The 26,231-nt window shown below is 43.3% G+C and overlaps 1 protein-coding gene across 1 annotated transcript; it reads right to left on the bottom strand.

The window, feature by feature from the left end:
- Positions 1-1,144: 1,144 nt before the first annotated feature.
- Positions 1,145-11,594, bottom strand: etaa1a (ETAA1 activator of ATR kinase a). The gene is made up of 7 exons (XM_056279806.1): positions 11,283-11,594; positions 10,132-10,263; positions 8,336-8,412; positions 7,277-7,389; positions 6,181-6,265; positions 4,614-6,111; positions 1,145-1,794 (listed from the first exon to the last, which is right to left on the bottom strand). The coding sequence occupies exons 1-7, from the start codon at positions 11,455-11,457 to the stop codon at positions 1,688-1,690; spliced, it is 2,187 nt and encodes a 728-aa protein (XP_056135781.1). The 5' UTR covers positions 11,458-11,594; the 3' UTR covers positions 1,145-1,687.
- Between the last annotated feature and the right edge of the window lie 14,637 nt (positions 11,595-26,231).

Below are 26,231 nucleotides of genomic sequence, written 5' to 3'. Positions count from 1 at the left end.
TTTACCTTTCAACACAACAACGACCCTAAGCACACAGCCAAGACAACGGAGGAGTGGCTTCGGGACAAGTCTGTGAATGTCTTTGAGTGGCCCAGCAAGCGCCCAGACTTGAACCCCATTGAACATCTCTGGAAAGACCTGAAAATAGCTGTGCAGCGATGCTCCCCATCTAACCTTACAGAGCTTGAGGATCTGCAGAGAAGAATGGGAGAAATACCCCAAATATAGGTGTGCCAAGCTTGTACCTTCATACCCAAGAAGACTTGAGGCTGTAATCGCTGCCAAGGGTGCCTCAACCAAGTACTGAGTAAAGTGTGTGAATACTTGCATGCAATATTTGTTTTTTATTTTTATTAAATTTGCAAACATTTCTACAAAACCGCTTTGTCATTATGGGGTATTGTATGTAGATTGATGAGAAATAAAAGGAATTTAATCCATTTTGGAATAAGGCTGTAACATAACAAAATGTGGGGAAAGTGAAGGGGTGTGAATAATTTCCGGATGCACTGTATGTTGTCAGAACTAAGCCATGAACTTATTTTAACTTGTCGGTCTACTTCTCTGGAAGCTTCCAATCACCAATGTACCATCACATCTATTCAACCTTAAAGTACTTAGTCCTTTGGGCTTAGCAAACCCTTAGAATAGATTGAAAAAGGGATTTCTAGGCCACATTTGGGTTTTTTTTTTATATGTATTTTACAGTTCATTGCTGTATATATTCTAGAAAGCCCATGATTCCAATTACTATGCTTTTCTTAGGTTTTCACTTTTTCTCCCTATAACCATAACCCTAAACCTAACGACACTCACGCACATGTTGGCAGGACAGCTTTAGCTGGGATGAAATGTTACAACACTGGCATGAGCATAAACGGCCACAACTCACCAAATCCTACTTGTTACCTAGCTGGCATATTTGTGAGCACGATAAAGACCGAGTGAGCCTTTGGAAAGTGATGACCAACAAAATGGTTAGTAACCCATTGTGTCAGTGGACCTACACCACCTAGATGTCATATTAGAGTCTAAAAGACGTAACACCACTGATCAGGTGGCATTTCCATATGAAATCACCTCGTACTATTAGCCTGATTATCATAATAGTAGGCCAATAATAGAAGGCTAGTGATGATAAAACTTTATTTGCAGTACTTTTCAAAAACAGTAAGAGTATGACAAAGTGCTTAGCAAAAATTCAGACAATAATAAACAGAAATGTAGGAGAAAAGCGAACTTGTTGAGAGGAGGCAGTAGTGTTTCTGTCTTCCTGTAATGATGGTCCAAAAGAGAGCAAGTCTTCCCATAATTTTAGCAGCTTTAACTTGAGGACAAAGATGTATTTATAAACAGGCTTATTCTAAAGTGAGACATGCACCATCTCAAAGGTCACAGCTGTTCTTACATGATGACTAGGAGCTTGCTTTTAGTTGTTTTTTTTAAGAAAAAAAAAGTTAATGGGAAACAGTAAAGTTAAGTCCTAGGAAAACCCATGCTCACGTTTTCACATTTGAAATACAATAATTGTAACGCTACACTTTGTTGTGAATACAGGGTCAGATTTGATAGACATCAATGACAATCTGGGGCCCCAAGTAGTGCATCCACAGCTGAGGGTTCATCTTATTTGATAAAACAATAAAACTGGCCTAAATTAGTTTGCCTTCAATGCAGTTCATCGCCCTCAGGTGGGTGCCCTCATGTTCTGTGATAATTGCATCCTCTGTCGCCGCCTCTCTATGGCCTGCTGTCTCTTCTGCTCGATCTCTGCCGCAGAGCATTTCCCTGGCGCTGAAAAAACCCCAAAAACATACAGACTGAATCTGGACTGAATGCTATGAATAACAGATTTCATCTGATCCGTGGCCGAGACCCAAATGATACTTCACCTAAACTCCCCTCACCTTTTAAGTCAAATGAATCGCACATGTCGATCACATTGATCTTTTGTGAGAGTAAGTCTGGCTCCCTCTAATTGAATGGTTTCAAAATACACCGAGCAAAAATTTAAATGAAACACTTTTGTTTTTACACCTACTTTTCACGAGTTGAAGTAAATGAGCCCAGATTTTTTTCTGTGATTTCAGAATTATTTTTTTTACATTTTGCACACAGATTTGTATACGTCTATTTCATCTGTTGCCAATGGGACAGGTGTGACATGTTGATTAAATTAAACAGCATGATTGTCCCACAAGTGTTTATGATGGGGAGAATAAGGCACGAAAATCTGTAGTTTTTGCTACACAGCATCATGTCAGAGATGCCACAAATGTTGCGAGATCTTGCAATTGGCATGCTGATAACAGGAATGTCCACTAGAGCTGTTGCCAGAATACTGAATGTGCATTTCTCTACTATAAGCTGCCTCGGGAGTCATTTCAAAGGTTTTGATGCTACAGCCAACCGGCCTCACAACTGTAGACCACATGTGACTACACCAGCCCAGGACCGCCACATCCAGCTTTTGCACCTGCAGGATGGTCTGAGACCAGCCGCAGACAGCTGATGAAACAGTTGGTTTGCACAACTGAAGAATTTCTGATCAAACTGTCAGAAACTGTTCCAGGGAGCTTCTTCTACATGCTCAACATCCTTATCAGGGTCTACCCCGGAATGCTGTACAATACCTAAACTGCCCTGAGTTGGCAAATGTTCACCGGCGATGACCTATCGGCTGTATCAGTCAGATGGAAGGCGGTTTGTATGCTGCTGTGAGAGTGAGTGGTTTGCTGATGCCAATGTTGCTGTAAGAGTAGCCCACGGAGGTGGTGGGGTTTTGGTTTGGGCAGGCATATCATAGGGACAAAGAGTGCAGGTGCAAATTGTCAACGGAAATTTGAATGCACAGAGATACTGGGATGATCTCCTGAGGCCTATTATTGTGCCATTCACCCGCCAACATCAACTCATGTTTCAACATGATAATGCATGGCCACATGATCTGTACTGAATATCTGGCAGCTGAAAATATCCCAGTTCTTCCATGGTCTGCATACTCACCATACATGTCACCCACTGAGCACACTTGGGATGTTCTGGACTGGCGCACATGACAACGCTTACCAGTTCCTGCCAATGTCAAACAGCTTGGCACAGCCATTTACGAGGCATGGGACATTATTCCACAAGCCACAATAAATAACCTGATCCAAGTCTATATGAAGATGTTTTGTGCCGTATGAGGCCAACGGTGGTCACACCAGATACTCGTAATTCTGCTCCATGACCCCACCTTGGGTTTTGGGGGGTATATGTGACCAACTGAGATGTATTTATAGCACAAATGATGCGAGATCGATTGATAAGTGCCTAATAAATAATTTTCAGCTGGTGTTTCTATTTATGAACTCCAGTTTCATAAAATCTTTGAAATAGAGCGTTGCATTGACATTTTTGCTCAGTATAGTTGGATCGTCTGAAAGGTGATCCAATAACAGCTTTGGAGACTGATCCAAGAAGGCAACAAGAGGCAAGAGTGGAATTACAAACAATAATGATGGCAATGATGAATGGTTGAGCTGATTATTTCAAGGAGGCCATACCACCCAACTACAAGCCATATGATGCAAGCACAGCGCACAATGTCTGAGCGCATCTAGACAGTTTTCCTCTTTTGAATGTAGCATTTTTTTCTAGATTTTATCTCAGAATGTCTATATATATATATATATATATATATATATATATATATATATATATATATCGATCTCTTATGCCGCCACTCTACCTCTAGTTCCATTAGGTTAGTCACTTTCAAACCAGTCCTTAGCGACCCCCACTACTGCTGTTATTTATTTTTTAAATTCTACTAGGTACCTAGTTATGTTCATTTGTTGTGTCATACACTACAGAAATATAATAAGGGAGTTTTTTCCTAATTTCATTTTATATTTCATAATTATTTATTATCATTCAACAATTAATTGACACCTTATTTCACTTCATGGTAATGGGGTTCTGTAACCTATACCATCAGGTATTCTGCAGAAGAAAGGGGGACACCTGGGGCAGGTCACCAGTCCATTACAGGGCCGACACAAAATAACAATCACTCACTTTCAGATCAGTAGAAAATGTAGTCTCCAGTATTTGCATATATTAGACTGTGGGAAGAGGGTGCTCTAAAGAAACCAATGTAAACACAAAAGGAATGTAAACTTTACATGTAAGGGCAGAGACCTTATTAAAATAACTAAACTGTTGCAAAAAATAATGTAAATTAAGATGCATTTCCACCAGATTTGGTTAAGCAGATCAAACCCTGAACATAAGCCTACGTGTTCTACATCATCTGTCCATACTTCCAACGCCCACGAGAAAAATAGAGCCGTTAACATGAACAAACGGCTAATCATGTGATTAAATTCTATTCATTGTCTTTTTTTTCTATAAACGTGTTTCCATTGCAGTTAATCACATTTTATCAAATAAAAAATATATTGACCTCAAGCAATTGTATAAACTTTTATGGGAATTGTGGGGGAGTTTATGCAATATTTGCTGTTTCCATCAAGCTTTTTGATTCAAAATGACAAAATTCTCCAAAGAGTCGGATGGAAATGCAGTCATTGATTTCACTACATTAACATGACAAGGCTCAGTCTTACCTTTGTTAGTCATTGTGATGACTGAACCTGTGGGCCTCTTAAAGGTACTCTGACTTTTGACAGAGTTTCCTGATGACTGTAATCCTCTGCCTGATGGACAGGCTGAACTGTTTGTTCTAGAAGAACTGCTGGCTTGCACATATCTGTTCGACTCTTTTCCAGGATTGCTCTGTATCCTTACAGTGTGGTTAGAGGAAGCATTTCCAGCAAAAGAATTTCTGGTTTGTCCACTTGGCCCAGAGACTAAAGAAATGGCTGTTACATTTTTGGAAAAAGACTGTGTACAAGCACCACCTCTGCCAGCGGCTGACTGTGGATCTGTAAGAATAGTTTGCAATTGTCTGCCCTTAGTCTCTTTATTCGTGTTGTCCCAGACTCTTTGTGAAGCCACCAGCACTGGTCTCTCATTTTGTGTGCAGCTGACAGACGGAGGCTTCTCCACACTTAGGGCTTGGCTCTCCAAGTCTTCACACACCTCACGAAACATGTCATCATCCTCCTGGTCACCCCAGACTGAGTCTGACAAGAAGAAGGCGTCCAAGTCTTCATCCAGGAAGTTCTCCTTGCTATGCTGAGCGGGGACAGTGGCTATCTCCTTGTACACAGTTGGTTTGTGGTTAGAAATTACCTCTGCTTCAGGGGTTCTTGTTGAATTAAGTTTAACAGCTGAGTTGTTAGAGTTAACAGCAGCAGACAGGATACAGTTTGTGCCTGAATTAGAAATAGATGTACTCTGATTAGGCCACAGATCCTGTGAATTTAACTTGTTACAATGATGCTTTTGCCAGCTACTTTGCAGGCCTGTTTCAGCTGAAAGAACCTTGCTGGATGAAAACACATTCTTCTGTGTGTGTGTATTCACTGCAGTTGTGCCATGATCTGAGACAGAGAAGTGGTTTGTTGATGCATCTAAAAGGTCTTTCGTGACTCGAAAAGCAGGGTTGGCTTCCAATATGAAGCTTATTCTTGGTGTAGCGTTTTTCTTCTCCATTTTAGAAACAATTGATTGGCTATCCTGTTTTCTTTTGGGACTTCTTGCAACGCCAGTGGTATGAACACCCAACTGACCATCCCTCTGATAACCTGTTTCATTTGGTCCTCTCTGAGCTGAAGAGTGCCTTGGAGGGGAAAAGTTCTGTGGGTTTTGGGTCATCTCAAAGAGCAAAGAATCGTTTAAGAAATCATTTTCCCAGCCCTCTACATCTTCAAGCAGCAAGGGGGCATTTGTTACAGGTACAGTCAAAGTTGGACCATGCTCTGGGCAGGAATCTCTCTTGGGTACCTCTGTGGAGGCAGGTGTTACTTCTAAAGAACGAGTTAGAGGAACCTGACTCAAATTTCCACTGATATGCTGGGTTGGACCATCAAAAAGAATGTTCAGATCATCTTCCAAATGGTGATCTTGAGTTAAGTCGTTTGGGCAATCTTTGCCACCAACTACACTGACCACATCTTTGGCTGGTTGGGAAGTTTTAGCAAACAACAGCTGAGGGCCGCTCTCAATGTTACTCTCAAAATCTAAATCATTAAAGTGTGTTGAGCGAAGCATCAAACTTTGTTTGTGCACATCTTCAGCTTCCTCTGCATCTTGCTGAAACATTTGTAAATCAAACTGTTTGGCAAGCTTCAAGAGATCATCAACTCCATTTGGCCTGTGGCAAAATGAAGAAAAAAAACAAACCAGTGAATTGAAAATATTCAAAATGGGATATTTTGATAGTCAGTTTTTAGTTATTTAACAACAGAGGAAAAAATCTATACTGGTAAAACATTTTCTAAAAGCAGATACCACAAGAACAAGTAAAGAATGCTAACTGTGCTGACATATCTGGTTAATTCATGTGCTTAAACAGAATCATTAAAAAATATATATATATATATATATATATATATATATATATATATATGTATAAATTTATTTCTGATTTTTCCCTTTTTCGCCCAATTTAGTAGCCAATCGCTCCCTATTTTAGTTCAAACACCCACCCTCGTACTGTATGCGTTCGCCAACTGCATCTCTCCGGCCGGCAGTCTCGAAGGAGACGCCTCGCCACCTCCATGACAAGCCAAATCCAGGCCGAACCACTGCTTTTTCTGACACACACAGAGATGCATTCATGTGACGAACACAAGCCGACTCCGCCCCCCTCCCGAAGACAGCATTGCCAATTATCGCTGCTTCATCGAGTCCGGCCATAGTCGGATCTGACGAGACCGAGGCGCAAACCCCAGTCCCCAGTGGGCAACTGCATCGACACAAAGCCGATGCTTAGACCGCTACACCACCGCGGACCTGTTAAACAGAATCCTTTTTAGGAAAAAGGAAACACTTCAAACCCTTAAATATATATTAAAAAAAATCATCACCATTTATATTATTTTATTTTAGAATATATGAAGAAAACCGAGAGGGGAATGTAAACCTCTAGCCCTGTGAAGCCAGCCCAAATCTCACAAGCTGTTTGAGATGTAGTCTGGAAAGTATCCATTGAGAATTGATTAAGCCTAGCAGTTGGAAGCCGGACTAATCAGTGAACTATATGGGGTGGTTAAGATGATGACAATGAGCAGCACTGTATTTTGAAAACCATAACATTGGTAGCTCTAGGAGAGGTCGGCATTGGTGCTGTAAAATTAGTTTCATCAACGACATTTGCAAACACCTTGCCAATTTCTTTCTAGGCCTGGAAAGTTGTATGTCTGGAGTGCAAGGGATAGCAGCACTGTCTCCAATCCACTGCTGTAGAGTTGGCTCTACTACCTCTGGTCTGCCATGCTGTAAAGAGAAAAGAGGAAATGAGGTCATCATAGTGGCAAAGAAACAACACGTAGATTCACAAAAAAACAATTATAGAGGACCGATGATTGTATTACATCTACGCAAACCAAGAGAACAACATGAAGCTACTATAGCAAAGCTACAATCCTGAAAACCAAAGGTTGCATTTGAAATAATAATCTCGAAGATTCTCACTTAAATAAATGTTTGCTAAGAAACTATCTTTAGACAAACAAGGTGACGATTCAGCCTATTGCCCACTGTTGAAAGCCCTTGCATTTGCAGTAATACGGAGCAATACAAACGGGTCTGTGGCAACTTTCTCACCAAATATTCCAAGCATTGCACAGGTAGTGACATCAAATTACTCTTGGGAAGTGAATGACAAAAGAGAACATAACCAGAATCTTTGAGATTGCCACTTTAACTTACCTATGGTGACCAACCTATTACCTATGGTGATAAGTAGTAACTGGAGTGGTGTTTTAGCCCTCAAAATGCCAGAGATCAAAGCAGAGACCAAAACAAGTCACCAGTGCTGTTGTAAACCCAACTTGCAAATAAAAACTATGGTTTAACCTATGGTTTAGATATTACTCTGGTAGTATCTGTTGTTAAACATCCTCATCTGAGCTTCTCTGCCATATCTGTTTGTTAGCCACAACATTACTTTTACTTCAAATTCATCACTACCTACCTTATTCTTCCAAATTTGGCTGCAGTGGTAAACATAAAACATACACCCCAATACCTGATTTTGTCAGTTCTTTTATAATCTCACGTTATATGTGTTTTATGTGACACCCATTAAGGGAAATTTGCATGTACAAACATACTTGGTTATTTGAAACAGATTCTGACTGGCTTGGCTTCATGGAGTTGTGAACAAACAAAACAAAAAGCCCAGGAGTATTGAGTAATAGTCTAGGTCAGTGCCACTAACCTTGGGAGCGATCCTGCTGACTATCTCTGAGATGTCCACGATGCTTCCTTTTTTTGAAAGCCCCTTACCTCTTTTGCCTGCAGAGACAGTGTCACTCAGCAATTCAAACAGAACACAGTGCTGAACCCAAATTAATCCGAAATACTCAATTCAAGTCCAGAAAAAGTATAGGACCTTGTCTTTGTGGTATTAGTGCACAAACATGAAGATAGCACATGGTAAAAATTATTCATGTTCTCATCAGCCATTCAACGACAGCATACTTGGTAGATGTATTCCACATAAAAAACTACACATCACTTGATAGTATAAGATTAGCACTAAATGGAAAAAAGGGACAACTGCTTTCACAAATGGTTTCCAGATATTCAAGATTACATATTCAAACAAAGAAAGGTGTCTTAAAAATTGTGACTACTTCTGTCTTTGGTTAATTTAGTCAAGTACATTCCCTTTACAGATCATCTATATCATACAAATATTCAATTATGTTGTTTGAATTTCTAGGACGTGTATATTTGTAAATGAACTGGCAAATGCCCTCTCCAGGGCACAAGTTGTATTTTTGCAGAATTTAGGGTTATGCAGGAGTAAAATGTGACATTTGTTTTATGTCAATTTCTCTTTTGTGTCATATTGAGGCTGCCCTATGGGCAACCTTCCAAGAGTGGGGGTGTTATGTCCTCAACATTGCCTTGTCTCAGTCCTCTTGTTTTACATTTAGAAGCAGATCTGCTGAAGGAGGCCGACTGATAGCAGATGTACCCCACCTATGTGCTATGCTAAAAGCCACCTCTCCAGCCACATGCACACGCTCTCTCTGGCAACAGACCTCGGAGAACCAGGGCCTTCCAGCCATCACCTTATTCAGCTAAGTTTTTTTTAGTGAATAAATCAGTTACTTCTGGCAAAACTATATTCTCAATGTTCCTTTTATGCTGCTTCCCTCTGAGCCGGGGTTGTAACACAAATGAAGGTAGTTTTTTTTTTTTTAGTGAATAAACCAGTTACTTCTTGCAAAACTATATTCTCAATGTTCCTTTTATGCTGCCTCCCTCTGAGCCGAGATTGTAAAAATATTCAAAATAAAGTTTTTTTGTTTTTAAATGGTGATTACTTAGGTCTTCGGTTAATTTGAACCACCACACCTCCTCTACAGATCCTCTATATTATACAATTATTCAATTATGTTGTTTTAAGTTTCTAAAATGTATATACAGACATTTGTAAATGAAGCTGGTAAATATATACTTAAGCATTAGATTTGATTTTGATAGCTAAATATTACTTTCACTGCAATAATGGGTCACCCCCTACCCTATTTCATGGAGCTTTTATATTACTCACAAATCTCTTTTAACTGTCTCCAAGTTTATAATAAAGTCACTTAAAGTGCTTTTGCAATCAACGCCCCTGAACTCTAGAATGTCTTCGAAAGAGAACAAGAGTATCTACCACTGTGTCTTCTTTTAAGACGACACACATAAAAGTAAGTCTTGTTTTTTTATTGCATTTAACTTGACTATGTTATGGAAGTGTTCTTTTTTTTTGGTTGAATTCCTCTTGCTTTTCTGTTTTAGAATTTAATGATTGTTATTGTTATTATCATTAAATTAAGATTAATTAGCCCAATAACTCAAAATTGTTATCACTATATCTTTGTTGTCTTAGATTTATATTTGTTCTATATTTTTCGCTCTCATCACATTTCATTCTATGTGAAGTGATTTGTTACTCATGAAAAGTGATATACAAAAAAAGTTTTTACTTAGTGGTTTTGTTATCATTATAGTTACCTCTTCTGACAGGTGAGGGAGAGGTGGCGTCCCAAATTATGTCTTGTTGAAACTCATACTCGCTGAGTGGAGACTCAATAGTGAAACCCTCGCAGTATCTGGACTTTGGCCTTCGTGTTGGGGTCTTAAAATCTGAAGATAAAGATAGACACTCATCAGGTGATTCTAAAAATGTAAGAGATATTATTTTCAAAAATACAATGCAAGCAAATAACACAGCCAGCAAGTGACCAGCAGCACAAATTAAAGGTTGACTGTGGTGGTGAGGAGTACACAAAAATTATGAGCCATATGAGGGCCAAAATACAGTTCTCAATACTTTGCAGCACATTGATTTCAATGAGAGGTGAACGTGGGAGAAGACCGCCATCAACAAAGCCGCTTTCGGAGATATCGTTCAATCTGATACCGGAAGCAATGCAGTATGAATGTTTTCAAAATATTGGGGGTATCTATACTTTTAATGATTTTTGACTGTGTTGTGTTTTTGATTGTTTTGTTGACTCTATTATATATTATTGTAAATAAAGTTCCTTTTGTATAAGAATGTCGACTCTGGCTGGTAAGTTAATCTTCACTGGCAACTACTTTTGCAGGTAACAATCACAGAAGTTGAACACAGTTTGCTATAAACTTAGGACTGTAAAGTGGGTACTGGGTGATATTGACAAAATCAAATACAGCATCTTTGACTTAACACTTCGAAATTAATAATGAGATAATATTTGGGGGATGACTAGTGGTGCTTTAAGATATTCACACACACAAGAAAATGTTGAGAAATGATCATTAGTAATGTGGATATGACAACCAAGCAGGTGTAGGCAATGATTGTTAATTTCACTGAGCTAAAATAATTAGTTCAGAAAACTATCACTTTACTGTAACGCAGCTTTTGATATCAGGGAATGACATAACCAAAATCCCAGACGATATCTACTATCATCACAATATCGAGATTAAATCGATACATTGCCCACCTCTAAATGATGGGAATTACACAACGGGCCTGAAACATAAGACATCACCACTCATTGATCTGAAGTCTCTTCCATCTTTGGACTGGATTCCTTCAGGCACCTCAGCTAAGCTAGCGTTCGTGTGCGCGGTGACTCCCCCTTCGATATAAGTCATTTAGTAAAAATACTGACCAATGTGGCTCGTCTTTGGCGAGTCTGTTTCTTTTGGTGGATGTTGTGGTTGCTGACTTTGTCTGAAACTTCTACTCAGACGATTTGTTTTTGCTTTTGAAACACTTGACGGAAATCGCTCCGTCTCAACCTCTGGCAGACAAGATGAGAAGCGCTTTCTCTCCACTTCGGCCATTGTCGTCAGCGACCAGCTAGAAACTACCGGATGTAGTTTAGCGACATGTAAATACACAGGTAGCGTAGCTGAATTTCGACATATTTAGAAAATGAAATGGTACAAGGGCAGAACCGAAAACGCTTCGAAAGCCCCGCCATTTTGCCGTTTCCAGGATTATTCTTCTTCGTTGGTTTTCTTTCTTCTTCTTTAGCCGTATTGGCGGTTGGCAAAGAAACGATTTGGTGTATTACCGCCACCAACTGGAATGGAGAGTGGACCAGAACGTCTACTTTAAAAAAAGTCTTCTCAAACTAGTTATTTCACTGGTTTCTGAGAGGGACTAAAAGCCTCTCTCAGCAGCTGCTGCACACCTTCTCCAGAAACTCCTGCAAAATCTAGAAATGTCCTTCTTGCATCTACTACTACTACTACTTTCGGCTGCTCCCGTTAGGGGTCGCCACAGCGGATCATCCGTTTCCATTTCTTCCTGTCTTCTGCGTCTTCCTCTGTCACACCAGCCACCTCCTTCTTGCATCTACAATTATGTCAATTCTCTAGATTTTCTTTCTACTGCAGCAGTAGTTAATTACCTTTGCCAAAGCAAAACAGCATGCTTTCTGACTGACTTGCCCTCCTTTCTTGTGCCTATGATTGAGCATTAAAACCTGCACCTTATTCCTACTACACTTTAATTCTGGAAGTAGATCTCTAGCCACTCCCGGCAGGGGAGTGAGTATGCGTTTATTCTATTTTTTTGTACTTTGTATTTTCTTTTTATAGTACCCGTCTTTTAATTAATTATATTACTCTTTTAATTACTATTTCAAAGTACTTTGTACTCTTAATTATATTTTACATATGATTGTTCCTGTTTGGCCGGCACAGTGGTGCAGTGGTTAGCGCGGTCACCTCACAGCAAGAAGGTCCTGAGTTCGAGCCCCAGGGTAGTCAAACCTTGGGGGTCATTCCAAGTCATCGTCTATGTGGAGTTTGCATGTTCTCTCCATGTCTGTGTGGGTTTGCTCCCGTTTTCTCCCACAGTCCAAAGACATGTAAGTCAGGTGAATCGGCCATACTAAATTGCCCCTAGGTATGAATGTGTGTGTGTGTGTGTGTGTGTGTGTGTGTGTGTGTGTGTGTGTGTGTGTGTGTGTGTGTGTGTGGGCCCTGTGTGATGGCCTGATGGCCTGTCCAGGGTGTCTCCCTGCCTGCCGCCCAATGACTGCTGGGATAGGCTCCAGCATCACTGCAACCCTGAGAGCAGGATAAGCAGTTCGGATAATAGATGTTCCTATTTGTTTTTATTTACTCTCTTTTAATTATATTTTATATGGTTGTTTCTTTTCTGTTTTTGTGTAAAGCACACTGAATTACGAAATGTGCTATTGTGGAAACTGCAGGAAAGTAGAGACGGACAATTTCTCTCACTGACTACACGAATGTATGTCATTTATTCTTCCGTACAAATTCACCATCTCAGCAACATGGTGCTGCTCCAACCATCCTAGTCCTCGCTCCGCCCTCTCAACCCAGAAACCCTTTCCTAAAGGGCCAGTGTCTACCAATTATGGTGAATTGTTATAATATAGTCTGCTAAATACCCCCCCCCCCCAGAATTCCCAATAATAAAAAAGTCAACATGTAGGGGGCAGATGGCACGGCCGCAACGGCTTCGCCGAACAGGTGTGGGGGGCCAGAGTGTCTACAGGAGGGGCCTTAAGGACTTTTTCTTTTCATTCTTTTCATTTTCTCCACTTTGCAATTTCCACAATGCAGTTGTCCTTCCCACAGCTCCCACACCTTCTGACTCCATTACATACTGCAGCAACATGTCCATATTCTTGACAATTATTGTTGTCGTTATTTTCTTTTTCTTCTTTGTTTCTTATTCTTCTTCTAGTTTTAGGCCTGTGGGCATCCATAAATGTTACATTACCACCACCAACTGAAATGTAAGAACTTCGCAGTACTCTTTTACACTGGACAACTAAGATTTTGCTTCCTTAACACTTTTGGGTGTATTTTATGGATTTTGGGCTGCTGATCACGAAAATCACCTTGACATTTTCTTATCACATACCGTTTTGTAGATATAACCTATTTTTGTGATTTTCCATCATATTTTAAGTCTACTAGTATATTGCCCACAAAGCAAGCTGTTTTGGTTAGTCCAAGCATGCCTGGGCATGCAAACAGTGTAGGTGCTATGCAAATGTAGTCTTAGGCATGACTGGGCATGCTTAATCAGGTTAGATGCTGGCAGACAGGCTATAAAAGCTGCTCACATTCAGAGATGCTGTTTGGACGCATGTTGATGCACATGTTCTTCAGGCATTAGCATAGTGAGTATATTTAACAATAGGATTTATTGTCTTCAGGAAGATTTAATACAGCAGAAATGTCTTGTCAGTGTTGCAACAGCTGTGATACATGCTGTTACATTTGTGGTGAGCATATGCTTAAGGCTCCAAGATGCACCATGACTGCACTTATTAAGAAAGCCTATGAGCTCTACTTTGGATGTGAAATTGGTGACCAAGAGTGCTGACCAAAATTGGTGACCTGGGCTCCTCACATTTGTTGTTCAACATGTGCAGTCAACCTGAGAGCTTGGCTCAGAGGTACTCGGAAGTCAATGCCAATCCAATGATATGGCAAGAACAGAGGATCACGTGAAAGACTGTTACTTCTGTCTCACCAATGTATCTGGCTTCTCTACTAAAAATATGAAATCTATTGCATACCCCAATCTGCCTTCAGCCATGAGACCAGTGCCACACGATGACAGTTTGCCAGTACCGAAGGCACCAGAGACATGGAGCCTAGATGACGCAGATGAAGACGCCACAACGCATGAACCAGATGTGGAAAATGACACTGATCCAGATGCTGAACCCTTTATGTCTGGTTATCCTCATCTGATAACACAGCCAGAATTAAATGACCTGATCAGGGACCTGGACTTGTTAAAAGCTAAAGCAGAACTACTTGGTTCAAGATTGCAAGGATGGGGTTTGCTGTCGCTAGGTACAAATATTTCTATCTTTCAGAACCATCAAGAACATTTGACAAACTTCTTTATGCAGGTTGACAACCTGTTTCTGCACTGACATTGATGGATTGTTCATGGCTTTGGGTTGTGTGCACGACCCACACCAATGGTGTCTTTTTTATAGATTGGTCAAGCCTGAAAGCTGTCCTGTTACACAATGGCAGTGTCCACCCTTCGATACCCATTGGCTATGCAGTACACATGAAAAAAACCTACAATAGCATGAAACTGTTTTTGAAACACATACAGTCCAACAATTACGACTGGAACATCTGTGGTGATCTAAAAGTACTTGCATGGCTACTAGGAATGTAACTTGGATATACAAAGTACTGTTGTTTCCTTTGTGAATGGGATAGCCGTGCTAAAGAGTCACATTACATTAAAAAAAAACTGACCGCTCCGTGAGCATTTTGTTTCAGGGCAGAAAAGTGTGGTGCATAAACCACTTATCAACCCAACAAAGATATTTCTGCCTCTTCTTCATATAAAACTTGGATTGATGAAAAATTTTGTGAACGCAATGAACAAAGAAGGTGATGGATTTCGCAATTTGAGACAAACGTTTCCAAGAATAACTGATGCCAAGATTAAGGAAGCCATTTTTGTTGGTCCACAAATTAGACAGGTCATCAATGACAGGAAGTTAGAAGATCTGCTAGTGGGGCCAGAGAAAATAGCATGGAAGGCATTTAAGGATGTTGAGAATTTTCTTGGCAACTATAGAGCACCAAACTACATTGAGCTGCTTGACAACATGCTTAACAATAGAACTACTGGGATTTCCCGCCTTCCTAAAACGACCATGGGCCGTCAAAACTTTTAAACTTTATATTCTGTCAAGATAAATACTCAATTGAGATATTAATGCACTGCATATGTTAGTACATCTGTTGGGAAATGACTGACCTCAAAATTGACATTTTAACAACTATAATATTATTTCTAAACAATTTAAACTTCAGAGAGACATGGTCAAATTTGAATAGCAAAATTGAAAAACTGAAAATATTACCTGAAAAACAAAACAGAAAACACATATTGCTAATCCAACAAACGTAACAAGGCCTATAAAAACGTGAAATGTAAAAAAAGAACAGAAAATAAATATTGAAACAATCCCAAACAACGACCAAAACTTTAAAACTACTAGAACGACCATGGGCCATTAAAATGACCGCCCTCAGTTTGTCAAGATCACGGTTGTCTAGATAAATACCCATTAACGCATTGGATATGTTAGTATATCTGTTAAGAAATGACTGACACCAAAATTAAAATTTCATCAACTTTAATACTATTTTTCAAACAATTTAAAATCGCTGCTGTCCAATACCTGTAAATACTGCAACGCCTTGGTGGGCAACATGTCTGGTTACAGACATGTTGGCAATAATCAAAAATCAAGTTTAGACTGTTACTCTGCACTGGAGAATATTATGTTCAGTCAATGACCACACCCAGAGCCACGTTTACAACTTTTACTTAACCAACATCAACTCATGACATTTTTCACCTTGCTGTAAATCACACTGCTCCCCGCCCCTCTCAAAGGCACAGTAACTGCTAGTGCTCAATCATACAAGTCAGACTTGGGCATAACACCACCCAACCAGACACAACATTTTCTCCCCCCACCCCCCTTGAGAAAGTAACATAACATAACATATCAGACCCTACCCTAGATGTCCCTTAACCATTCGTAACATAGTCCCTATGCCAGACAGGCAGAACCCTCACCCTCTGAGGGCGAGCAGGCTGGGGAGCAGGGCCTGGCAATGGCGGTGGATTACCACCCACCCAGTTTGCCTCCGGTCTGGGCTGCCAACTGAGAGCAGCAGCTGGGGACAGGGATGATGCAGGGTTTGTAAGGGCTACAACCCTATGCAGGCAGTTTGAGTGCCAACGAGTCCCATTGTTCAGTCTGTAGGTAGCCAGTCCCAGCTGCTGAGTCACCTGATGGGGCTCCGACCAGTATGACCGTAGCTTGTTCTGGCGGTGGGCGTGTTTGATCCTGACCCAGTCCCCCACAGACAGAGAGGGAGTCTGTACTCGGCGGGAGGCATCAAACCTCTGTTTCATCCGGGCCTGTGAGCTTCGGACCCGAGTTCTGGCTTTCTGGAGCCCTGGGCTCTCGTGTGAAGTGGCTGGCTCTGCTCTCAAGCAGTCCAGTGGTTGCTTTAGTTCCCGCCCGATCATGAGCAGAGCCGGTGTCACCCCCGTGGTGGATTGCTTAGATGCCCGGATGGTCAGGAGAGTTTTGCTGAGTGCAGTGCTGAAGGTTTTCCCTTCCTCCAGACAGGCTCGAATTCCATTCTTGAGAGTTTTGTTCAGTCTTTCCATCCCTCCGTTACTCTCCAGGTGGTACACTGCTGTCCTGATGTGCTTGATGGACCACAGTGACAGGAACTCTGAGAACTCCGCCGATGCAAATTGGGGTCCATTGTCCATCGTGATGACACTGGGCAGGCCCCAGCGCCCAAACAGCTTGTCAAGGCAGTCGATGATGGTGTGTGAGGTGATGGAGCCAAGTTCGATGGCCTCTGGCCACTTCGAATGAAGGTCATGCACGACCAGCAAGTAGCGGGCATGCGCAGGTGCCCCGTGGAGCTCTCCACAGAGGTTGATCTGGATGTGCTCCCACGTCGCAGACGGCCACGGGTTTGGAGTGAGGGGTGCTGTGGTAGGCTGGCCGGTTTCCCCACTCAGAAGGCAGCAGATGCAGTTATGCACCAGCTCCTCTGCGTCAGAGTCTATGTGAGGCCACCACACGGTGTCTCTGTAGCGCTGCTTCACCTTGACCACCCCCAGATGCCCATCATGTGCCATTTGCAGCACTCTGGCCTTTAAGAGTCTCTGGTACAATGGTGTGGTGGCCACGGGAGAGGCACACCTCCCCCCAGCAGGAGAGCTCATCGCGGACTTTATGGTAGGGGAGCAGCCTGTCATTCACCTTGGCAGGCCAGCCATCCTGGACGTAGGCACAAAGGGTTGTGAGTGTCTCATCCTCAGCCGAGGCCTGCTGCAGCTCGGCCAGGGTGACTACTGTGCTGAGGGGCCCATGCAGCATGTGGACACAGTTGTCGTCGTCGTCATCCTCTGGCATCGCCCCTCTTACCTCTTTGGTCAGAGAGATGGCTTGGGACAGGAGGTCGGCCACCGTATTGGTACGCCCCGGCATAAACTCGAGTCTGAAGTTGTACTGATTCAGCCTATCTGCCCATCTCAGTAGTCTCATGGGCCTGTGCCCCAAACCTCAGGTCGCCAGCAGAGCCATCAGTGCCTGATGATCTGTGCGGATAGTGAAAGCCCTGCCGTACAGGTAGACATGCCAGCATTCGCATGCCCACAGGCAGGCAAGAGCTTCCCTCTCCCCAACTGAGTACTTCTGCTCTGCCAGAATGAGTGCCCGCAAGGCAAAAGCCACTGGACGCTCTACTCCCTCATGGACCTGGGAGAGCACTGCACCAAGTGCCACCCCAGAGGCGTCACAGGTGACCATGGTGGGCAGTCAGGCTGAAATGGGCCAAAGTGGGCGGGGATGTGAGCTGCTGTTTGATGATGCCTACAGCCTCCTGGCATGCTGGGGTTCAGTCCCATACAGCATCCTTCCGTAGCAGCTGGCGCAAGGCGGCCGTTGAGTCAGAGTAGGGTGGCATGAAATGGAGATAGTAGGCAGCCATCCCCAGAAAAGAGGACAGCTGGGACGGTGACTGTGGGTCCGGCAGGGACAGAATGGCCTCCGTGTGGGACATGATTGGGGCAATACCCCCCTTGGAGACCCGGAAACCCAGGAACTCGACCTCCTTGGCACTAAACACACACTTATCAGTGTTCAGTGTGACCCCTGTGTTGCTTGAAGACCTGTTCCAGGCGAGCACCGCGCAGTGTGGCAGAGGGTACGTGTACCACCACGTCGTCCAGGTAGATGGCGACCCCCTGAATGCCAGCTAGGATGAGTGACATTATTTTCTGAAAACAGCTTGGGGCTGATGACAGCCCGAAAGCCATGCGCTTGTATCTGAACACCCCCACATGTGAGACGAAAGCTGTTAGGTCCATGCTGGCCAGTGCCAGGGGAACCTGCAGATAGTCGTGGCATAAATCCATTTTGCTGAAAACCGTGGAGCCATGGAAATGGCTAGTCAGCTCCTCAGCTGTGGGGAGGGGGTATTTGCCGGGGATGATGGCTTTGTTGACGTCCGTCAGATCCACACAGAGGCACAGTCCACCACCCCGCTTCTTGGCTATTTCCAGGTTGGAAATCCAGGGTGAGGCATTGACTGGTTTGATGATGTCCTCCTTCACCAGGCGGTGTATCTCTTCTTCCACCCCATCCTGGAGGGCCAGTGGAATGCATCGTAGTGGCTAAATTACCGGGCGGACCAATGAGTCCACAGTATGCTGGTGCACAAACCCAGATATGCAGCCCAGTCCTCCAAACAGTTCTGGGTAACGTTCGAGCCAGGAGGTGGAGACCTGCAGGACACGCAGGCCCACAGCGTCAGTCAGTGTAAAGCCCAGGGCATGGAACAAGTCTAGCCCCATGATGTTAGCCCCTTTCTGTGTGATGTAGAACCTGGTTTTAGGGACGTACTGGTGATTATACTCTACGGGAAGGCAGACTACTCCCAAAGTGGCGATGGGGGCGTGGCTGTAGCCTGACAAGGAGTTGGCTGCCACTTCCAGGGGCATGTGATGGAAAAGCCGGTCATATGTGGGTTTGTTCAGAAGTGACACCTTTGCCCCCGTGTCAACAAGGAGCGGTATGTAGGCTCCGTCCACAAGGCATGTGCAGTGGCTGAATGAGGCCCGCTGGCTCTGAACTGTGTTGATAGGAACTGCAGCAGCCGGTGGGTCTGCAGGGGGGGAGAGGCACCAGCGTGCAAAGTGATTCATTTTGTTGCAGTTATGACAGCGCTTGCCCAGAGCAGGACATGATTTGTCCCGAGATACATGCTTTGTGGAGCCACAGTTAGTACAATGCTTGGGCCCACTCTTCCTAGATCCCCTGTCTGCCACTCTTTGCACATCAAACCTGTCACTGTCCATGTCAGCCGCCCCTGCCGTCTCCTGGGCAACAGTAGGTACTTTAAGCAGAGACGCGTTTAAGCGGTGAACTGCCGGCAGCAGTGACGTCACGGGCTCCTGCACAGCGCGAGAGAACTTGTGCGCTTCCAGCAGAGCCGTTTCCAACTGCTTCCCAATCACTATAGCGTCAGATAATGTCATGGAGTCTGGTTCGAGTAACAGTCTTTCCCTCAGCTGAGCACAAGACGTTTTCTCTATTAGCTGATCAACTATAAGTCCACCCTCCAAAGCCCCGACGTCACAATGCTTTGCTAGCCCACGTAAGGCAGAGACAAACTGGCCCTCTGACTCACCAGACTTCTGGGCTCTCTGACGAAATTCAAACCGGTGCATGCGCCGGCTCCTTCCTGAGCTGAAATGGGACTGTAGTGCGTTGGTAGCCGCAGCGTAGGCGTCATCCGCCACCGAGAGTGTAGCGAAAATACGTTGCCCCTCCTGACCGAGGCAGTGCGTAAGAGCGCACACTTCCTAGCTGCTGCTAAATCCGAATGCCCCAGAGCCAGTAAATAGTCAGCAAACGACGATATCCATCGGTCCCAAGGAACAGCTGGGTCACCGGGAACGGGCAGGAAAGGTGGAAGTGGCGACAGAACGAAGCCAGCCACCCTCGTCGCCAAATATTATGTTCAGTCAATGACCACACCGAGAGCCACGTTTACAACTTTTACTTAACCAACATCAACTCACTACACTTTTTACCTTGCCGTAAATCACACCGCTCCCCGCCCCTCTCAAAGGCACAGTAATTGCTAGTGCTCAACCATACAAGTCAGACTTGGGCATAACACCACCCAACCAGACAGACAGAACAGAGAACGCTGGTGTGTTTCTAGGACACAACAATGAACTTCACGAAGGAAATGATGCGACCAACACGCGTCGTAAATAGTGACACGATGCGCACAATCGATTCTGTTCAGATTGCGGTTCCGTTCAGAATTCTGAGAACCTTGGCGCTGTGTGGCAAACGGGCCCGCATTTCGACCAGTTTTTAGCGGAACCGTTGTATGTCATCAACGGGGGACTTTGCGCGTTGCACACCGGATGTAAACATTGGCTACATCCCACTGAAACCCACTAGCTAGCAAGATGGAGTGCATTGAACACTTGCGAACTTTTGTTCTGTTGATTCAAATATTTATTTTCCTCCAAAAACACAAAACATGGACCATCTACTGATGTTGAAAAGACATAGAAGATTCTTACGTGCAAGACGAATGGTATGTAAATTATTTTTATTTGCAGTAGTAGGCCAACAAGGAAACCAACGTTAACATTAGCCTACACGCAAGTATAAGGAAAACTAGGGTCATCAAATTGGTTTTAATGTGTCATATGTACCGTATATAACAACGCATGTTAAGTGAAATGTGACGTTAACGCACATTTCAACTTTACAGGCATCACGTGATGTTAACGCACATTTCAACTTCACAGGCATTGGTAAACGCCCTGAGAAGACGGACGGCTGTTGTGTGGACACACTGGCGTGCACAGCTATGGTGGAACACTGTTGTACCTGGTTTCAAAACGAGCAGTTCATGAGCAACTCTCGTGTGTCACGGTTGTCCTTAAATTACCTATGTCAACGTCTTCGCCCCATTCTGCAAAAGGAAAACACCAACTACCGTCTGTACATACCAGTGAATAAACGGACTGCCATAGCCCTGTGGAGACTGGCCACCAACAGTGAATACCGGAGGTCGAGTCACCTTTTTGGCGTTGGTATTGCGACTGTTGGCAATTGTGTGCAGGACTTCTGTGATGCTGTACTAAAAATGCTGCTTCCTCAGCACATCAAGAAGACCCCGGATGCTAGGAAGTTGATGGAGATGGCAATTTTTTTCAACAACAGATGGAGAGCACCGCAGTGTGTTGGAGCAATAGACAGCAGCAACATACCCATAATAACACCAGAACTGTACCCACGTGACTATCACAATAGAAACAGGTGGCATTCCATCATACTCCAGGCTGTTGTTGATGGAAAGGGTCTGTACAGGGATGTGTGTCGGCATGATTCACGAGTGCTGCAACAATCACGTTTGTGGGAAATGGCAATGGATGGGACAGTTTTTTAGCCAACCCACTATCAATATCTGTGGTCATGAAGTAGGACACTACTTAATTGGAGACCCTGCATACCCATTACAAACTTGGCTGATGAAGCCTTTTTCAGATACAGGCAGACTGACCCCACGGCAGCTGAGGTACAATGCCAGATTAAGCGGTACAAGGGCTATTGTGGAGACTACCTTTGGGAGACTCAAAGGTAGATGGAGGTGTCTTCTAAAGAGGAATGACTGCCAATTCGACCTTACAAAGAAGATGGTTCTGACCTGTTGTGTGTTGCACGATATTTGTGAAGAGCATGGGGATCAGTACATTGAACATGGTCCAGTGAGGCATGTGAACATGGAACCTCCCGTTTGCATGTTGCAAGAAGGTGAACAGCAGGAAGGAGCTGATGTGAGAGCTGCATTGATAGAGTACTTCAACTCTGACTGATAAGACTGTCCAGAATTGTACTGTACACTCTCCTGCACATACATGCTGTAAAAACAGCTGTTCCAATGCATTTTCTTGTAGCAGACACACTGTTGTTTTTATTTAGTTATTTCTACTTGTATTGCTCTGCTTTACATATTTTCATGTATTTTTAACTGCATTCTGCAAATGCATTCTGTGTATATGTAGTTTTAGTGCACAGTTGAGGGTTCAGTGGCACTGTACACTGTCGTAGAAACAGTTTTTACAAAAGTTTTCTATGAAAACAATGGCATTAAACAGTTTCTTCAAAACAAGAATTTCTTTACACCAAAAATTGAACACTGAGGACATACAGTATGTAAAAAAGGTTTATAAACTTACCACCTGACAACCTGGTTTAAGTGGGCCTATGAACACTGAAGACATAGGCTATGTAAACAAAAAACAGTCAGGTTTACAAACGTGAAACCAAAAAATGACTACCTGACAACCTGGTTGAAGTAGGTCTACTACGACACTATTTCTGATTGCTGTTGACTGCCTCGATTGCAGACACCATCCTCTCAACCAGGCCTAGCATAGCATTGTTAGAGCCCTGCATCAGCTGCATCATCCTCTCCTCTCTCTCCTCAGCCCTGCCATCTGGTCTCTCCATATATTCAAGGACATCCTTAATTTCCTGTTTCCTCTTCTTTCCTGAGTGAAGTAACAACATTGGTTTTAAAGACAACTTGTAATCAATACAGAAATAATTTTGTGTTAAAACTAGGATGTCCTGCCCAACAAACACACTCTCTCTTGTCTTTGGTTGCTCCTCCTGTTCTTCTGGAATTTCTCCATCCTCAGAAGCAGCCCTGCTATGCCTATTAGGTGTTGGCCTACTGGCAGAGGGCTCAGTATCGGCGTGGGTGTCTTCGCTGTAGGACAATTCTAAAGGCAATATAAAATCACAAAAAACATTATGGTTACTTGCACGTCACACATGAGGCAAATGTATGTAAGACAGCTTGGAAATGTAGGCATGCGTAAAATTGACAGTAAAGTCAATAGCATATCCCTAACATTTACTTGGTTTTAATTATAGGCTTATTAAGCTATAAAAGTGGGTTGCAATTAGACTGTCCACTTGTCTTCCTGCCTGCCTGTCTGTGTGTCCCAATATGAACTTTGCATTGCGTATTTAAAAGACAAAATGTAAGACTATAATATTAATGCAGTCAACTTACCATCAGATACCGGCATGGACGGATGAGGTTCAGTGGACTCCGCTGTTGCTAATGTGGCTGAATTCAGTGCCCCACTCATCTGGTTTGCTGGTCTGTGACCCATCACGCCGTCGAGTACATCATAATATGACATCATATTATTACGCCGTCCAGCTCCACTTTTGGACAACTCTTTTTTATCGTCTCGGTAGTCCTTAAGTTTTTTTTAACTTGTTAATAATTTGTTCTTGCGTTCGAGTGAACCCATTCTTGGCCGTCTCTTCTACTAATTCGCCATACAACTTACTCTTTCTCGTGCTACTCTCTAGTTTTTCCTGAAACTCAGAAGATGCCCAGATAAAAACCAAACACTGAGTTTCCTCAGCTGACCACTGCACACCCTTGTTATCTGCAAATTTTGCCATTTTCTCCTCTTTTCTTCCTCTGGAATGTCACGCGCCCATTGATGTCGTCACAGTTCGCACTGAAGAACCTGCTATTTTCTGGTGCCGGTTCGGAACTAACTTTTCGGGTTCGGAACCAATTTATTTTTGGTGGAAATGCTCTGAACCATTCAAAAAAGGGTTCGCAAACCGGCACCGAACCCGTTCCCTGTTGGTGGAAAAGGGGCATGTGTGGAGTTTTATGTGTTTTCCCCGGTCTGCGTGGGTTTCCTCGAGGTGCTCCGGTTTCCTCCCACAGTCCAAAGACATGTAGATCAGGTGAATTGGACATCCTAAATTGTCCCTTGGTGTGAATGAGTGTGTGTGTGGGCCCTGTGATGGCCTGGCGGCCTGTCCAGGTGTCTCCCTGCCTGCCGCCCAGTGACTGCTGGGATAGGCTGCAGCATCCCCGCGATCCTTTGAGAACTCGTAGGTGAACTCACTGGAGCTGTTATTTACAGACTGTCCCTGAACGCACCGGCTGCCGTGTTATGATCTGGTGACATGAAGTCTAGTTCAGTTTTTGTATGTGTGGTTAATGTTAAGACAGAGGTGTTTTTCCTTTCCCGTTTTCGCTATCCACCTATCCAACCTCTGCTTATTGCTTTGCATAAATGCTCAAAGGTACGTGCTGATATTTATAACTGCAAACCAGATATTAGCGCGATTATTCAGTAACTGCACATACTATATCTCTGCCAGTAATGTCTAGTTTATAAACCTTGTGGGGGGCAGTATGCTAGCGGTGAATTTGTCGTTGATAAATTAATAATTACAGTCCTTAGCTGCATATGAGTATGTACTCAATTGTATTGTTTGTTATACTGATAGCATTCCCTTGTTTGTATCACTGTTACAGACCACGGCCTAAATCCGTTTCTGTGTTCTTTAATCAGGACACACACCTGTACCTTGAGCCAACTCTAACCACCAGATTCCCTGGAGCCTCCATCTCGTTTTTATGGTCCTTCGAGACAGATTAGAGTACCAACCAAGGTATGGAATATACAGATAGGGATGCCCAGACACACCACCATGCTTCACAGAGTGAATGAAGCCCTCCAGCGTATCTGAACGACTATGTGGTTGCAACTCTCCCTCATGAGGGCCAAACCCAAACTACACAACTGGATACCCCCTCCCAAGGTTCACACAGTGAGCAAATGCGGAGCTCGTCCCAGAGGAGCACCAGTTCCAGGTCAACATGCTCATCGGTGGGCAGATTCCCCTCTAATGTTCTCTCTGAGCTACAAACGGCCCTTCTCGAAGAGCGGGTGGGAAGCAGATGGAGCTTGAGGAGTTGCAGCAGCAACAGGAAGAGGACCAACAACCCAATGTTGAATGTCAACGACTCCACACTCAAGCCAGCGAGGCGCAACAGTTGCAAGATGAAACCCAAGGAGCCCGAGTCATTAACCAGACAACTGTAACAACGGCAACAGCTAAAGAAGAGAGAAAATGAGCTAGTGATAGCTAAGCTTGTCACTTCTCTCCTTAAAGAGAACATACAGGACCCCGATGGCGCCACAGCCTCACCATCTCCATCAGATAATGGAAAGGCAGACCCAATTCCATTATCCCCCAGCTAGCGTTACCTGACAACAACAGACCTCTACCATCGATGCCACACAGAAACATCAGTGCAACTCCTCCTCCAGCGTCCCTGGCCCCACCTCCAGCGCCACATGTAGCCCACCTCCAGCATCCCTGACCCCGCCTGCAGTACAACATGTAGCTCCTCCTCCAGTGTCCCTAGCCCCGCCTCCAGCACCACATGTAGCCCCTCCTCCAGTAACTATTTATGACGTGTTTTGGTCACATCATTTCCTTTGCGAAGTTCACTGCTCTGTCCTAGAAAAAAAACTAGCATTCTCCAGTCAAGGGAAATAATCTAAATTTGATTATTGATTATTGCCAACATGTCTGGTTACAGACACACAATGACTACCACCAACCATTTTAAATTGTTTGAATAACAGTATTAGAAGTTGTTAAAATGTTAATTTTGGTGTCAGTTTCATAACAGACATACCAACATATGTAATGCATTAATATCTCAATTGGGTATTTACCTTGACAGATTAAAGAGTTTAAAAACTGTGGCAGTCAAAATGACCGCCTACGGTCATTCTAGTAGTTTAAGTTCCGGTCATTGTTTGGAACTGTTTTAATATTTATTGTCAGTTCTTTTTTTTACAGTTCACGTTTTATAGGCCTTGTTACGTTTGTTAGATTAGCAATATGTGTTTTCCATTTTGTTTTTCAGGTAATATTTTCACTTTTTCATTTTTGCCATTCAAGTTTTACCATGTCTCTCTGAAGTTTAAATTGTTTAAAAATAGTATTATAGTTGTTAAAATGTTAATTTTGGTGTCAGTTAGTTTCATAACAGACATACTAACAACATATGTAATGCATTAATATCTCAATTGGGTATTTATCTTGACAGACTATAGAGTTTTAAAACCATGGGTGGCCATTTTGACCGCCCATGGTCGTTTTAGGTAGGAG

This window comes from Lampris incognitus, chromosome 5 (assembly GCF_029633865.1).
Source record: "Lampris incognitus isolate fLamInc1 chromosome 5, fLamInc1.hap2, whole genome shotgun sequence".
NCBI classification, from domain to species: Eukaryota; Metazoa; Chordata; class Actinopteri; order Lampriformes; family Lampridae; genus Lampris; species Lampris incognitus.
Note: the sequence above shows the minus strand (reverse complement) of the source record. Positions and strands in the feature narration are given on the sequence as shown.

Excerpts from the sequence above, each read along its gene's own strand:
- etaa1a (XM_056279806.1), bottom strand. The coding sequence starts at position 11,457 with ATGGCCGAAGTGGAGAGAAAGCGCTTCTCATCTTGTCTGCCAGAGGTT. Across the intron at positions 7,390-8,335 it reads TCAGCAGGATCGCTCCCAAG|CATGGCAGACCAGAGGTAGT; the intron begins GTTAGTGGCACT and ends TTCTCTTTACAG. Across the intron at positions 6,112-6,180 it reads ATGCAGAGGAAGCTGAAGAT|AGCGGCCCTCAGCTGTTGTT; the intron begins GTGCACAAACAA and ends AGTAACATTGAG.